Below are 13556 nucleotides of genomic sequence, written 5' to 3' on the forward strand. Positions count from 1 at the left end.
CGCCGTATAATCTTTCAAGTATCTTTCAGTCATAATCGCCGCACGTACTCGCATCCTCTACAGAATATTCAACTGTCCCGTGACCCAAGGTGTTAACAACGTGATAAGGGTTGCGTATGGTCAATAAGGAGTGTGGTACTGCATGAACAATATTGAGTATAATCATTCATTAGCGTTAAGGTTTTCTTAGCATAGTATTTGCATATTTCAACGACTCTCTCCCTCACTAACAACCATCGCGTTATGAACAATATTGAGTATAATCATTCATTAACATTAAGGTTTTCTTAGCATAGTATTTGCGTGTTTTAACGACTCTCTCTCTCACTAACAACCATCGCGTTATGCGGGATCCATGTGCAGTTGTCAAAGTGAAATCAGACAATCGTTGATGATACTGTATTGATGCCGTGTTGACGTTCCGGGATTGAGAGTTCGCATATTATATCATAGTTAAGGTTGAATTAGTAATAAATTGATCAATACAGAAGTGGTTGTGTGATTCTTTCCTGAAATCTATGCATAAGATCTGCTTCTGCGTTGAGATTTGAACTTGGTGACCTTAATAAACACACTAATACATACTCAGTAAATGTTAAAGCGATAACGGGGTGAACCGGGGTCTGGTTATCATAACGACTTGCATTATCATAATTACACCCACTCGCATAATTAATACGATTACCTCTCGAATTGGCATAATTAAAATGTGCGTAATTACATAAATTAACATATTTTCGGATAATTACACATTTGGCCAGATTTCATTTAATTATTATTATTTTCACTGAATATTCATAACCCACATATACAACATAATAATTTCACCCACGCACGCATACAACATAACAAATTTTCTTAACCCAACATATACAACATAATGGGGGCTCGTCTTCCGGGATCTCTCGCAGACAGTTTATGCATGAATTCAGGAACGAATCACTGATGTGTTAATCAAAGTGTTGTGAACTAACGTTGCCTTGTGATTGTAAACGGGGGTATACAAACAAAACGCGCTCTGAAGGGAAATACCAGAGTAGCAGAGTATAACAAAGACAGCTGGGCTGAGATTATTTGCTCGAGTTGAACTGACGCATCCTGTGATACAATTGTTTATATGCACTCTGAAAAGAAATATTAAGGTAACTCTTGCCATACTTAAGATGCTAGGATTAAGAACAATATTTGAATGGGTTACGGGATACGGGGAGCTCGTATTTAAACGTACCGACCAATCTGTTACAAAGCAGTACAGTCAGAGAGACATATGGGAAGGGAGCTGTATCGATAACACGAACACACCTTGGGGGAAACTAATTGACTGGATAAAAAGTAACGAAGGCAAACACGATGCAAAAACTGCAGAGAAGGCAGGACAGGACTCATACCTTCTCACACAGGCATACAGACAGGGATTGTGGAATGAAGGAAAATTTGGAAAGGAAACGGGAGAGAAATCGTCTCTAATAAACGACGAGAAATGTCCTCACACCCTCGAGAGGGAGGAGAAATCAAAGCTCGCGACACCAGCGAAACTCACAGACGTTGAGCCACAGAATAAATATGGAAGTAACATCAAATCACTCTCTTGGGTACGTGGACAGAGTCCAGGGATTGATCGCACAAAAGTTAAAGTAAAATCGCCAGGACATGGTACACTAAGGGCAGAGGCAAAAACTGAAGGGAAATGGCAACACGAGCGACACGGCCCTGGGCGCGCACACAGAAAATGCACACCACTTAAACACAAGAGACACAGCACAGACCAAAGTGACAGATTGCCTGATGATAACTTGTTTGATGATGACGCTGTCAGCAATCAACTTTCGGAATACCTGTTCACCAGTAAAACCCTTAAGTTGATGGACAAGGCTCTAGTCAGAATTCCCGATTTTGACCCCCACAATAAGACTATGGATATCCACACACATATCGCGACAGTGGAAGAGGAGGCAATGATTAGAGGGCTGAGGAGACGGGATGAAAAAGCAAGTTTGTTGAAACGGACCTTACATAAAGAATCTATTCCATGGGTAAAGTCACTACCACACAAGGTTAGAAATGATTTTAAACAATTGAGCCTGGCAGTGATTCGGAAGTTTGGAGAATATTCGACACTCACTGAGGGGTTTTATGCTGTAAAATCGATGACCCAGGGCATGGACCAAGATCCACGTGACTACCTCGTCCAATTTAAAAGAGCGTATTACGCAGGCGATGTGAATCAATACCACGAAGGGGATAAAATGTTCAAAATTATGTTTTTTGAATCCTTAAGCCCAGAGATTACAGAAAGGGTGAGAATGGTTTTGAATCCAGAAACCGCATCCTTACGCCGCATAGAGAGCAAGGCGTACATGGCATGGTTATACAGAGCTAAGAATCATAATTCGGATCCAGAACACAGGGAGAGGGATGAGGAACCCAGCCTCTCAGAGAGGAATAAAAATCACCGAGCAGTCCCACCATGCAGAGAGCAGCAGAAACGCACGCACACATGGCAAAATAACCCAGAGAGAGGTTGGCACGAGAATGAGAGCGGCACAAAGCCGAACATTCAGGAGAATCGCAGGAGGGGGAGGTTCAGAATAGAACCATACCAACACCCCATGCCCCGACATGCGCAAGGTCAAGATTACCCACAGGGATGGCGAAGTAACAATCCAGGAAAAATTTGGCACCCAAATGGGAAAAACACTGGGCCAAGGGTGCAGGAGAATCGTAGGAGGGAGAGGTTCAGAGCAGAACCATATCAACACCCCATCCCACGACACACGCAAGGTTCAAATTACGCACAGAGATGGGAAGATAACCACCTAGCGGGAAGGTGTTACACATACCGCGGAGGTATGGATGCGAACATTCACGAGAATCGCAGGATGGGAGGTCAAACACAATCGATACAATTCCGACCAATTCCTCCACCGGCTATACCAGGAGGGAATAGAGGAATAACACAGAATACGGTCCAAATACGTGATGAACCATCCACAGTGATTGAGAGCGGGCAGCCCATACGCGCCACACCCGCCGAGGTGTTAAACCCGGCGCTCAATGTGAAATACAGGCAGGCTGCAAGTGACAGGGCGGGCAAAAACGTGGACAGTGCTCCCGTAAATGACGCGCGGATCGAATACAAGGACAGGGTTGCATTGAAGCGTGATCGGACAGTACAAAAACAGACAGCAGGGACACGCCCTGAGGAGCGCAGGCATGAGCCTTTGAATGGAAAATATCCAAGGGAAACCAAAAATTATGTGGATCGGAGTGCTAAAATGGAGACGAATGTCCATGACGTATCGGGAATGGTGTTGAAATCCAACACACTAGTAAAAACAAAGAGGGCAACATTACGAGGGACAGAATTAAATCGACACACTGACTCGGCAAATGTGCATGTAATCGCAGAGAGAGCGAATGCCTCGAACCAAGTGTCAAAGTGGGTCGTGTGCGCGAATTCTGGTTATGTGCAGCACAATTTTTCACCACACACTCCCACGACACAGAGAGTGAGAGAGGAAACTACAAAAACGAACCCGAAAATCGTGATCGAATTATCGAAGTGATAAGTGGTGAACGAGGCAACATGAGGAAGGTAACGCATAAATGCGTTCGAAACCGCTACCTAGCGTTTCCCAGGATTTAACAAAAACAAAAATGAATATTCGTCGGAGTCATGATGTATCAGAACCGATGTAACGCAATATCGATGTTTAACGCTTGTTTAATTTTCTTTGCTCAATTCAAATATAACCATGTTAAGTTGTGACACGTACGCGCGCGTTGTAAGGAATAGCAGCAAAACTTGAGGACAATCGATGGTTCATGATGGAAGAAGGGTATACATTTTTTTAAAAATAACCCGTGGCCATTTGACCACTGGTCATTTTTAAAAGGGCGGAATGTTGTATCCTAACCCTTCTTCCATAATTGAGATTAATAATATTTGATGATTTTTATATATTATCTTTTTACTTGTTTTTTTAATGAGTGAAACACACCAAAGCGCACCAAACTGCAAAACACCAGGTGTTGTTAAGTAATGAACGAGAGGAGGGCTAGGATGACAGAATTTGCAACCTTGCTTCAAGGCAAAGGCAGTGAAAGGAAGCAGAGGCGCCTTTGTCTAAGTCACAACCACAGAAAGCCAGGAATCATCACTGATTGTGTGTTTAGGGATTCCGAGCTAATTAGAACACGTGCACACAGAAAGGGAGGTAGAAGCACGCCTTGTTCTCCTGCAGCTGAGGAAACAAAGATAAACCCAAAGAGGCCTTGGACCTGAAATTAAGAATAACATTCCCAGAGCAGAAGGTTGGAGGGACAGGGGAGAGCTGATTTAAAAAAAGTGTTGTATATCTCTCAAGGCGGGCAGACCCAGCTAAATAACACGGCTGCGGGGGTCACCAGAAGTTCGCGTTCGCCTAGTTAAGACAAAAAGCTCAATTATTCTGTATTGCTATTAAAGTAACGTTAAAGTCGGAATTTAACAACAGGGTAGGCTAAAGTTTGATATTCACACCCACTCCAATTAAACCAGGTCACAAGTACGCCTACTGAACCATCACCATCATTAAGTCAATATGAAATGTTATTTCCATACTTTAATGCTTTCTATACAACTCGACCCGAAGCATATGCATGAAAAGACAAAAGTAAAACTTATGAAAAGCCAGGATAACGGGATGAATCACCACCAGGTCGAATATAAATACATAATAAAAAACGATGTTAAACCCAGGGTCGGAGAGAAAGGGAGATCCCGGCCGTCTTTGTATCCCCGCAGCGCGGGATGGGAGTGTGTGTACGCTCGGGGAGACGCCTCCACTTGGGTCGGGCACCACGATGGGAAACGACAGACCTTGGGTTACATGCGGAATCATGGCTGTGAAATAGTAAGGGACAAATGTTAACTTAAAACTTTTGGCCATTTCTTTGTGCGCCGGGTCGGAGAGAGCGTTGCCCCTCCCTCCAGGTGGTGCGAACAAAGACGCCTATGAGACATTTGTGACGTCTGTGTTTTGGGTTCATGGGGAAGGCCAGACAGGAGATAATGTTGCGCCCAGACAGAGAGACGACCTCGAGGCAATTTGTAACATCTGATTGTTTGCTCGTGGGTTTTATGGAGGGAGTGTGACAACGGAATATACCGTCAGTGATGCACACAAGGACACACGGACGTACGGACACACACATGGACACACCTGCCTACGGACAGATCCTGACACAAAAAAAAATCGAAAGAAGTCCCGCCTTGTGGGCGGGATCCAGGGGGAATTTTCGGCATAAAGTAAAGGATCCTGAGCATTGGAAATCAGTGCGACGGGAGGGTCGACTCAGGAACGAGTGCGACCAGAGTGGGTCCACTCAGGAGTGCGACCAGCGGGTCCACTCAGGAGTGCGACCAGAGGGTCGACTCAGGAGCGAGGGCGACCAGCGGGTCGACCCAGGAGCGAGCTCGACCGGGAGGGTCGACTCAGGAGCGAGCTGCGACCAGCGGGTCGGCTCGACTCATCTTCAGCTCGTCAACCTCTGCCGAATCGGGGGTCTCTGCTGCCACCGGAGTGGTGAGCATCGCGGATCGGCGACAACCCAGAGCTGCACGCTACGAGCGAGTTGTGGGCGCCACCTACCGACCGGGTTCCGAACTGCGACAGCGTATCAACAGCCATCCGAACCAATTCGCCACGGGATCAACTGATACGTATGACGCGCACCGCCCCCTCACCACACGACCACCAGGCGTCTGTTTGACCTAAAGAATCGACTCCGAACACTGACTATTCAAGACAACTCTTACCACTCAAAAACACTCGAACCCATAAGCCATCCGTGGCTGGAAAGCATCACAACGAGACCGAGGGATGGCCCTCCGTCGTTTATAAGAGTATTCTTAATTTTTATCTTTAATATTTAGTGGGCTGTACTCTTAATCGCATAAATTCCCAACAGATCCATCAATACGAACTGATTCTTGGCACCTCCTTCCGCCGAGCCACGCTCACGTGGGGAGTGGTGGCCCACCGGATCCTTATCAGGTGATCTGGTCCCCAATTAGTAAACTTGGTATAAGATAACGAGCTTCGGAAAAGGAGCACCGTCGCAGGCCCTTACTCCGGGCCGTTCTGTTGTCAGATAACCTGCCGATGTATCTGTTGAGATTGGTGCCTTTAAGAATAATAACTGTTTTTGATTGTGTTTTATCGCCGTATAATCTTTCAAGTATCTTTCAGTCATAATCGCCGCACGTACTCGCATCCTCTACAGAATATTCAACTGTCCCGTGACCCAAGGTGTTAACAACGTGATAAGGGTTGCGTATGGTCAATAAGGAGTGTGGTACTGCATGAACAATATTGAGTATAATCATTCATTAGCGTTAAGGTTTTCTTAGCATAGTATTTGCATATTTCAACGACTCTCTCCCTCACTAACAACCATCGCGTTATGAACAATATTGAGTATAATCATTCATTAACATTAAGGTTTTCTTAGCATAGTATTTGCGTGTTTTAACGACTCTCTCTCTCACTAACAACCATCGCGTTATGCGGGATCCATGTGCAGTTGTCAAAGTGAAATCAGACAATCGTTGATGATACTGTATTGATGCCGTGTTGACGTTCCGGGATTGAGAGTTCGCATATTATATCATAGTTAAGGTTGAATTAGTAATAAATTGATCAATACAGAAGTGGTTGTGTGATTATTTCCTGAAATCTATGCATAAGATCTGCTTCTGCGTTGAGATTTGAACTTGGTGACCTTAATAAACACACTAATACATACTCAGTAAATGTTAAAGCGATAACGGGGTGAACCGGGGTCTGGTTATCATAACGACTTGCATTATCATAATTACACCCACTCGCATAATTAATACGATTACCTCTCGAATTGGCATAATTAAAATGTGCGTAATTACATAAATTAACATATTTTCGGATAATTACACATTTGGCCAGATTTCATTTAATTATTATTATTTTCACTGAATATTCATAACCCACATATACAACATAATAATTTCACCCACGCACGCATACAACATAACAAATTTTCTTAACCCAACATATACAACACCCCCCACCAATGCCTGACCAGTTTCCTTCCATCTGGTCCGGTGTAGCTATTCTCCATTGCTGTCGAGTTTTAGGGCTTCAGGTCTTCTCCCTGGTTGACGACTGCTGGGTGCCCGATCCAACGTCGGTCGACCCCCACGCCCCCCGATGTGCCCACACACCAATCATTCGCCTGACGCTCTCCCCACCAGTGCCTACACCCCCCCGTCATGAATATTGTACAAGACGTGTATTCCACTGCACCTGGGGAATATCGTTATATCCAAAAGTAGACGCTCACAATCGGGCCCGTAACAACTGCCCACCATGCAGCGCCGCGGTGCCTTTGACCTCATTCCAATATCATCGCCACGGTGAGGTCGTGGGTCCGATACAGATCCTGACGCGTGTAGATTTGGAGTTGGCGTGTTCTCCTCGCGGCCGCATGGATTTTTCTCCGGGTCCTTTCCCTCCACATTTAGAATCAACATGGGTTTACATTATTATCTACATAGCTCAGTGGGCCTTACCTGGTAAAATAAAAATCTAATAATTTGTTTAATAGTATTATATGAAGCATCGCAATTTGTGCAAGGTTTCCATTTAAGAATCGATTATGTGCGATCCCAGTTGTACTGTCTCGTTTGTTCTGCCCGAATTGTAGCCTCATGCTGCTCAAAATTTTTCATTCGTTCCATTAGCCTAAAAATAACACTTGCATTTGATTTGCATGAATAGTAAATACTGCTGTTACATATATACGACTCAATGGATGTACCTTGAAGGTAGGATTCCATTGTAATGGACGAATCATTCATTACATGCCTACGTACGACCCAACGTGTGTTGATGCCGATTGCCCCCCTTATATACAAGACGCGTGTCAGTGACGGTGATTTAAACCTCATTAAGGTGACGATGTCCTGACACTTGTCCTGATGTTGATGTGGGCCTCACACCGTCACAACTGGGCTTAGTTCACGTTTGCGATTTGAAGGTTTAAATAAAATTCTTTGCAATCCATAAAATGTTGTGTCTTGCCGTCGAGTGGATACGCACTAAGAACAACACGAACAAATGTTGCGAACAAATTTTTTTTTTTATTCAAATGTAAGAAATAGAATAATTTACACTTTTCAGTCGTTCAGAAAATCTTCATAACTTCACAAAAATGGTGACATTCCCATAAAACTGCTTTGTACTGAATAGTAAATACTGTGATGTAACACACGAAGAAAAACCTGGACTGCATTCTGCGCAGCCATTCTGGCAACGGTCTTTAGAGTTGCCCGAGGCATGACCAATGAACTTTATTTTATCACAAAGAAATACAAATACATTTCTTAATAATCGACCAATGTTTGTAATGGATAAAAGGCGACGGTGACGGATGTAGAATGTCTTTGATTACGGTATTGATCTGCGTCAACCACCACTGCTACACATCGCAGAATGTTCAACCGGCTCCCTATCACCTGTGGTTTTTCAATTGGGGAATATCATTCTATGCAGCCTGGTTTTAATGAACTAATGATGAAAAATTGGGCGCCGTGGTGGCGAGATGTTAACTGCCTCACCTGGTATACAGGATGTTGTGGGTTCGACCCCGACAAAGGACCACTGTAGTTGAGGGTAGTTTCTTCTGTACTCGGTGGCAAGGTGATCACGTCTACCCACAAGCGATCCGGCAACTCACTGCAGTGCACACATTTCAATGCTGGATTGATAGCGATTGAACGATAAACCCAATGGTGCTAGTATCAGTGGTACGATCATCACCAATTAGTGACCCTAAGCTTTTGTGGAAATTCAACGTTTCCATAGGAAAAGCAATTTTCTCAACAGTGGTTCATACTTATAGACTTCATCAGGATGATTGACCGAGTTGGGCGGTGGTAGCGCATGCCTGTAATGCAGCACTGTGGGGGCGAGGGTCGGAGGATCGCACAGATGTTGCGAGACTCTCTTCCCATGGGCGTCGAGGAAGTGCCGTACCCTGGCTCGCCATAGATCGGTACTAGACTCACCGCCATGTGTTGCCATCTGTATTGGGGAAGAGTGTTGTGCCCTCGCACTCGTGGGTTTCCTCCCACTTGTATCAATAAACATTAATTGGCTGAAAACATCTTTAAAATAAAAGCCCAATGCAGGACCCTTCGATAATTTTTTATATGCAACATTTTGCACCCATATATACAAAGTATTAGCCAGGTGATAAGTACTTTCCTTCCTGTAATGAAAGGGCTGCATTTTCGTTTGAGGCAGGCAAATGTATCTGGCTAATTTGCCTTCACAAATGTTCCCATTCCATGTACCCCTATCTCCTCTAAAGCAGCATCTCTAGATTAAATCTCTCGCTGCTGCATCTCGACAATTTTATTTTGTTTTGCTCATCCCCACCCCCCACCAGCTTTTAACAAAGCCACGTGTTAAACAAGTATACACTCAGTTGAACGCGTTCAGTGAAGATGCGTTTTTTTTTTACATCATCAGGCAGTGGTGTACGGAGTGAGACGTCAGGTGACTTTGCAATTCTGCCATCCACCTCAGTACTGGAAGCTCCGTTTCGTCTGAATGTCGTCCAGTATCTGCTGCAGTTCATCGTCCTCGAATCGACCCTCCAGGCTGCGAATGGCCAGCGTTCATGCACGGCATGGGTAGCAAGAGACGGGGAAAGTAAAAACACGGGATTTGAAGTCAGATGAGAATGTCCTGCACAGGTGCACATGCGTTACGTGAAACTCCACTAAAGTAGGGGTGAGATAGGAAAGCACGAAACAGGGGGTTTATTTATATACATATTATTTTCTCCAATTGTATCCCCCGATTGTGCTATCAGTCATGTAAAATATCCATTCGGATATCTCGCACACATGTTAGAGAACAGCCCACAGAAGTGGCCATCACAGAGCTACTTCTGAGATTCCTTCAGATGCCCTCTACACAGTACACTGTAGATGACATGTGTGGGAATCACGTTTCCATTTGCCTTGCCACCGAGAATAATGTTCATCTCATCACAGTAAAAGTGACACGTTTCATTCTCAGAGATGAAATTTAGTCCAATGAAGTGGACAACTAAATGCAATAAAAATACATTGGTGACCAGACCGAGACGATCAACTCGCTAAACTCAGGAATCTGGCGTAATCGCAGGCAACAGCCTGAACTCGAACCCAGGCTCTAAGTGGTTGGTGCCAGCTCAGCACTCTGACCTCAAGAGCCACCCAGACGCCTCGAGCCCCGTTCTTAGCAGATAACGCAGGCAACTACCTGGGGATGAGAGCCTTGGCCTCCTCAGCTGTCTCAGGACACAGGTTGGCCAGACTCGCCAGCTCAAACTTGTGCAGCTTCTTCTGCAGCAGCAAACTGGGTCCGGGAGCCACAGCAACAACAAGTAGCCATCAGGGAGGCCAAAGTGATGTGCTCACTGGGTGTGTCACAATCCATACATTGAGCACTGGTGGTGTTAGAATCCGTATACAAATCATTAGAAAAATTATAGAACAGCCTGTCCAACAGACCTGACCCTCACCACAAACCAAATTTAATGCAATGGGAAATCCCATTAAGATTCAATGGCTCCCACAGATTTTGAAACATTACAACATGTCTCATGCCAGGCTATTTTAATGGTAGAGAATATTAGCAGTGTCAGGGCAGATAAAGTGAAGCGTTGGATCACACCATAAATATAAATCATAATTAACTACATAACCTTCAATATGACTTGTCATTCATTTAAACCAGTGGAACAACGTATACGGTCTCCGCATAGACTAGCCGCTTACTATATCGACCCCTACGACCTACTGATCACGCACTCCGCACATTACTCTCATTCCCGTAAAAAACAAACGTGTCTTGAGTGACAGTGGCTCCCTCGTTGTTCCCATGAGGCGATCCGGGGCGAGGCAGTCTACCTGCGCACGCTGGCGATGGTCTCGCGGTTCTTGAAGCGGCTGAAGCGGCCCGTGTAGTTGAGCGTCTTCATGAAGAGCTCGGACAGCTCCTGCTCGTCCTCGGCGCTCTCGTTCTGCTGCTTGCGGTGCTCCAGCAGCATGTGCACCTCGGAGATGAGCAGCGTCTCCGCGTTCTCAAACTCTGCGCGGAATTCACAGAACCCCCCCCCTCGCGGGATTAAAAGCGGCAACCTCAGAGACCATCGATGAAAAAGCGTCGCTCTAAGACTCTGCTGCTCTGCCCACCACGTATTCCTGCAGACTGATAAACACGTTATGCACGGTGGTCACTCGTCCGAGCACGATCCGCGCCTCCGATTATCACGGTTGGCTACGTACGTCGCGAAAGAAGTTCAACATACACCCAGGCTCAGTACTGATTAGCGTCCGAGATCGGTTGCAGTCCAGGGGATTTGATCAATTTGGCCACAGGCACATATGACAGTTAATCATTATAATGTGGCGATATCCCTGGTACTGCCTATATAAACTGTTGGGGCAAGTGCTTTTAGCGAGCACCTATAAAGGCGGGCACGACGCACGAGGGAGTGGTGTGTCCTGCACGAGGTGCTCATTGAAGGCCGAGTCAACCTCAGGAAGGCCCAGGACCAGTTAACATAATCACTCGCCACTGATGGTTAGTGGCAGTCCATAAATGACGTCACGCGCCTAGGGGGGAGGGAGGGGTCAGACATTTGTGACGATGTGTGACGAGGGGGGGGGGTTCTTAATTAAATAGACTTTTTAATAAATGTTTTCTCCTACAACATCAGAGTGCAGCGCCACATTAAATACGCACTACAATGACAATAGTTTAAAGCGATTTGAGCACGTGTTTTTTTTGGGGGGAGCAGAGCTTTGTGACGTCATATTTGAGGGGGGGGTCTGACTTTTTATGACGCCGTGTGACGATGGGGGGGGGGTCAAAAAATCTTCAAAAATCGCGTGACGTCATTTATGGACGGCCCCATAGCGGTGGCTCCTCCCCCCACACACAGCTGCGACTCTGCGGCCGTCTGGAACGCTCTTCCTTCCGATGTAAGGAAGCCACTGGAGTAAAGCACTTTTAAATCGTCTAAATTTTAAACTAATTTCTTTAGAACAGCTTTCTGTGTGTAGTGTGATATCCTTCCCCCGCACCACTAATTAGCACGGTTGGCTACGTACGGTGCGAACATACATTACACATGTGTAAACACACACTTTAAGACATCTACAGTACACAATGACCTAGATATGTACAGCCCGGCTAGACAACAAGACACCTCCATCTGAACATAAAATATCACAACGGGTGGCTCTCATAACCACATCAAATTGAACCAGAGGGAGTAAATTACCATTTGTATAACATGTACGAAGCATTGCAACAACTGTACATTTACACCATTGGAACCTCATTTGCCAGTAAAAATATGATAATTGGTTTTTTACCCTTCTATCTGGCAACAAAAACTGATACCTTTTTTACAAGGAGTCATGTTTGCATAGACCACAATACCTGCAGTCATAATGCAAACAAAAAACATAACTCTGATAATATATGCACTGTCCCTGAAGTTGATTGGTCCACACCCGAGACAGCTTTCCTTAGAGCCTAGTCTCACATGGTGTTGGACCAGATGACGCCAAAAGGCGCACAACTCAAAGACAATGCACCATCAGAGTATGAGAGCTCGGGCTAAGCATTTACACCATTGGAACCTCATTTGCCAGTAAAAATCTAATTGTTTTTTTACCCTTCTATCTGTTTGCATTATGACTGCAGGTATTGTGGTCTATGTAAACATGACTCCTTGTAAAAAAGGTGTGTCAGTTTTGTTGCCAGATAGAAGGGTAAAAAACCAATTATCAACTGTACATTTTTTATTATATCGGCTAACACCGCTGATGTGTGTTACTGGCATCATCTCTTGAGCCTCGTGGGACGATGAACTCCACGACTCGACACATTCGTCAACAACCAATGGTCTTAAACTAACAAAAACATATAACAGGCAACGTTTCGGGCAAAGGTCCTTATTCATAGCACGTGAACATCGAGGCCAGACAGAATGGATAATCGGAGTCGGAGACTGTGTGACTCAATGCAAAGTAATTTAGTTAGAACTTCTCGTTATGCTTAGTGTAGTTATCCTCTCCCCGCACCTCCGATTGGCGCGGCTGGCTACGTACGGTGCGAAAGAAGTTACAAGACACACACGCGGTACGTAACACGGCTGATCTGGAGATCCAAGACCCCTCATGCCGCTCTCTCCGGGCTTGAGCTCCCGTGTCAACCCCTCCTGCTGCCACCCCCGCCCCGGGCGGCTCACCCTTGGGGAACTGCAGCTGCGAGGCGTCCTCCTCGAAGTCGCCCTGCTTCGTGTCCACGCCGCCGGCCGCCATCGCCCAGCAGCCCTTACGTTGCCTTCCCCGTGCCAGGCAATCGATTCGGTGAGATTTTAAGGGAATCGATTCCACACCCCCCCCCATGTCCCGTAGGCGCAAAGGGTTTCCTGCGCTGAGGAATCGATCCGCGGAAGAATCGCCG

General features: G+C 45.6%; 1 protein-coding gene across 1 annotated transcript; it reads right to left on the reverse strand.

Annotated features, from left to right (window-relative positions):
• Positions 1 to 8154: 8154 nt before the first annotated feature.
• On the reverse strand, positions 8155 to 13504 carry POLR2D (RNA polymerase II subunit D). The gene is made up of 4 exons (XM_061566159.1): positions 13339 to 13504; positions 10985 to 11165; positions 10335 to 10430; positions 8155 to 9686 (listed from the first exon to the last, which is right to left on the reverse strand). The coding sequence occupies exons 1-4, from the start codon at positions 13496 to 13498 to the stop codon at positions 9608 to 9610; spliced, it is 516 nt and encodes a 171-aa protein (XP_061422143.1). The 5' UTR covers positions 13499 to 13504; the 3' UTR covers positions 8155 to 9607.
• Positions 13505 to 13556: the final 52 nt, after the last annotated feature.

The sequence above is a fragment of the Lethenteron reissneri genome, chromosome 36 (genome assembly GCF_015708825.2).
Source record: "Lethenteron reissneri isolate LAM-NWPU_2019-01 chromosome 36, ASM1570882v1, whole genome shotgun sequence".
In the NCBI taxonomy this organism is placed as follows: domain Eukaryota; kingdom Metazoa; phylum Chordata; class Hyperoartia; order Petromyzontiformes; family Petromyzontidae; genus Lethenteron; species Lethenteron reissneri.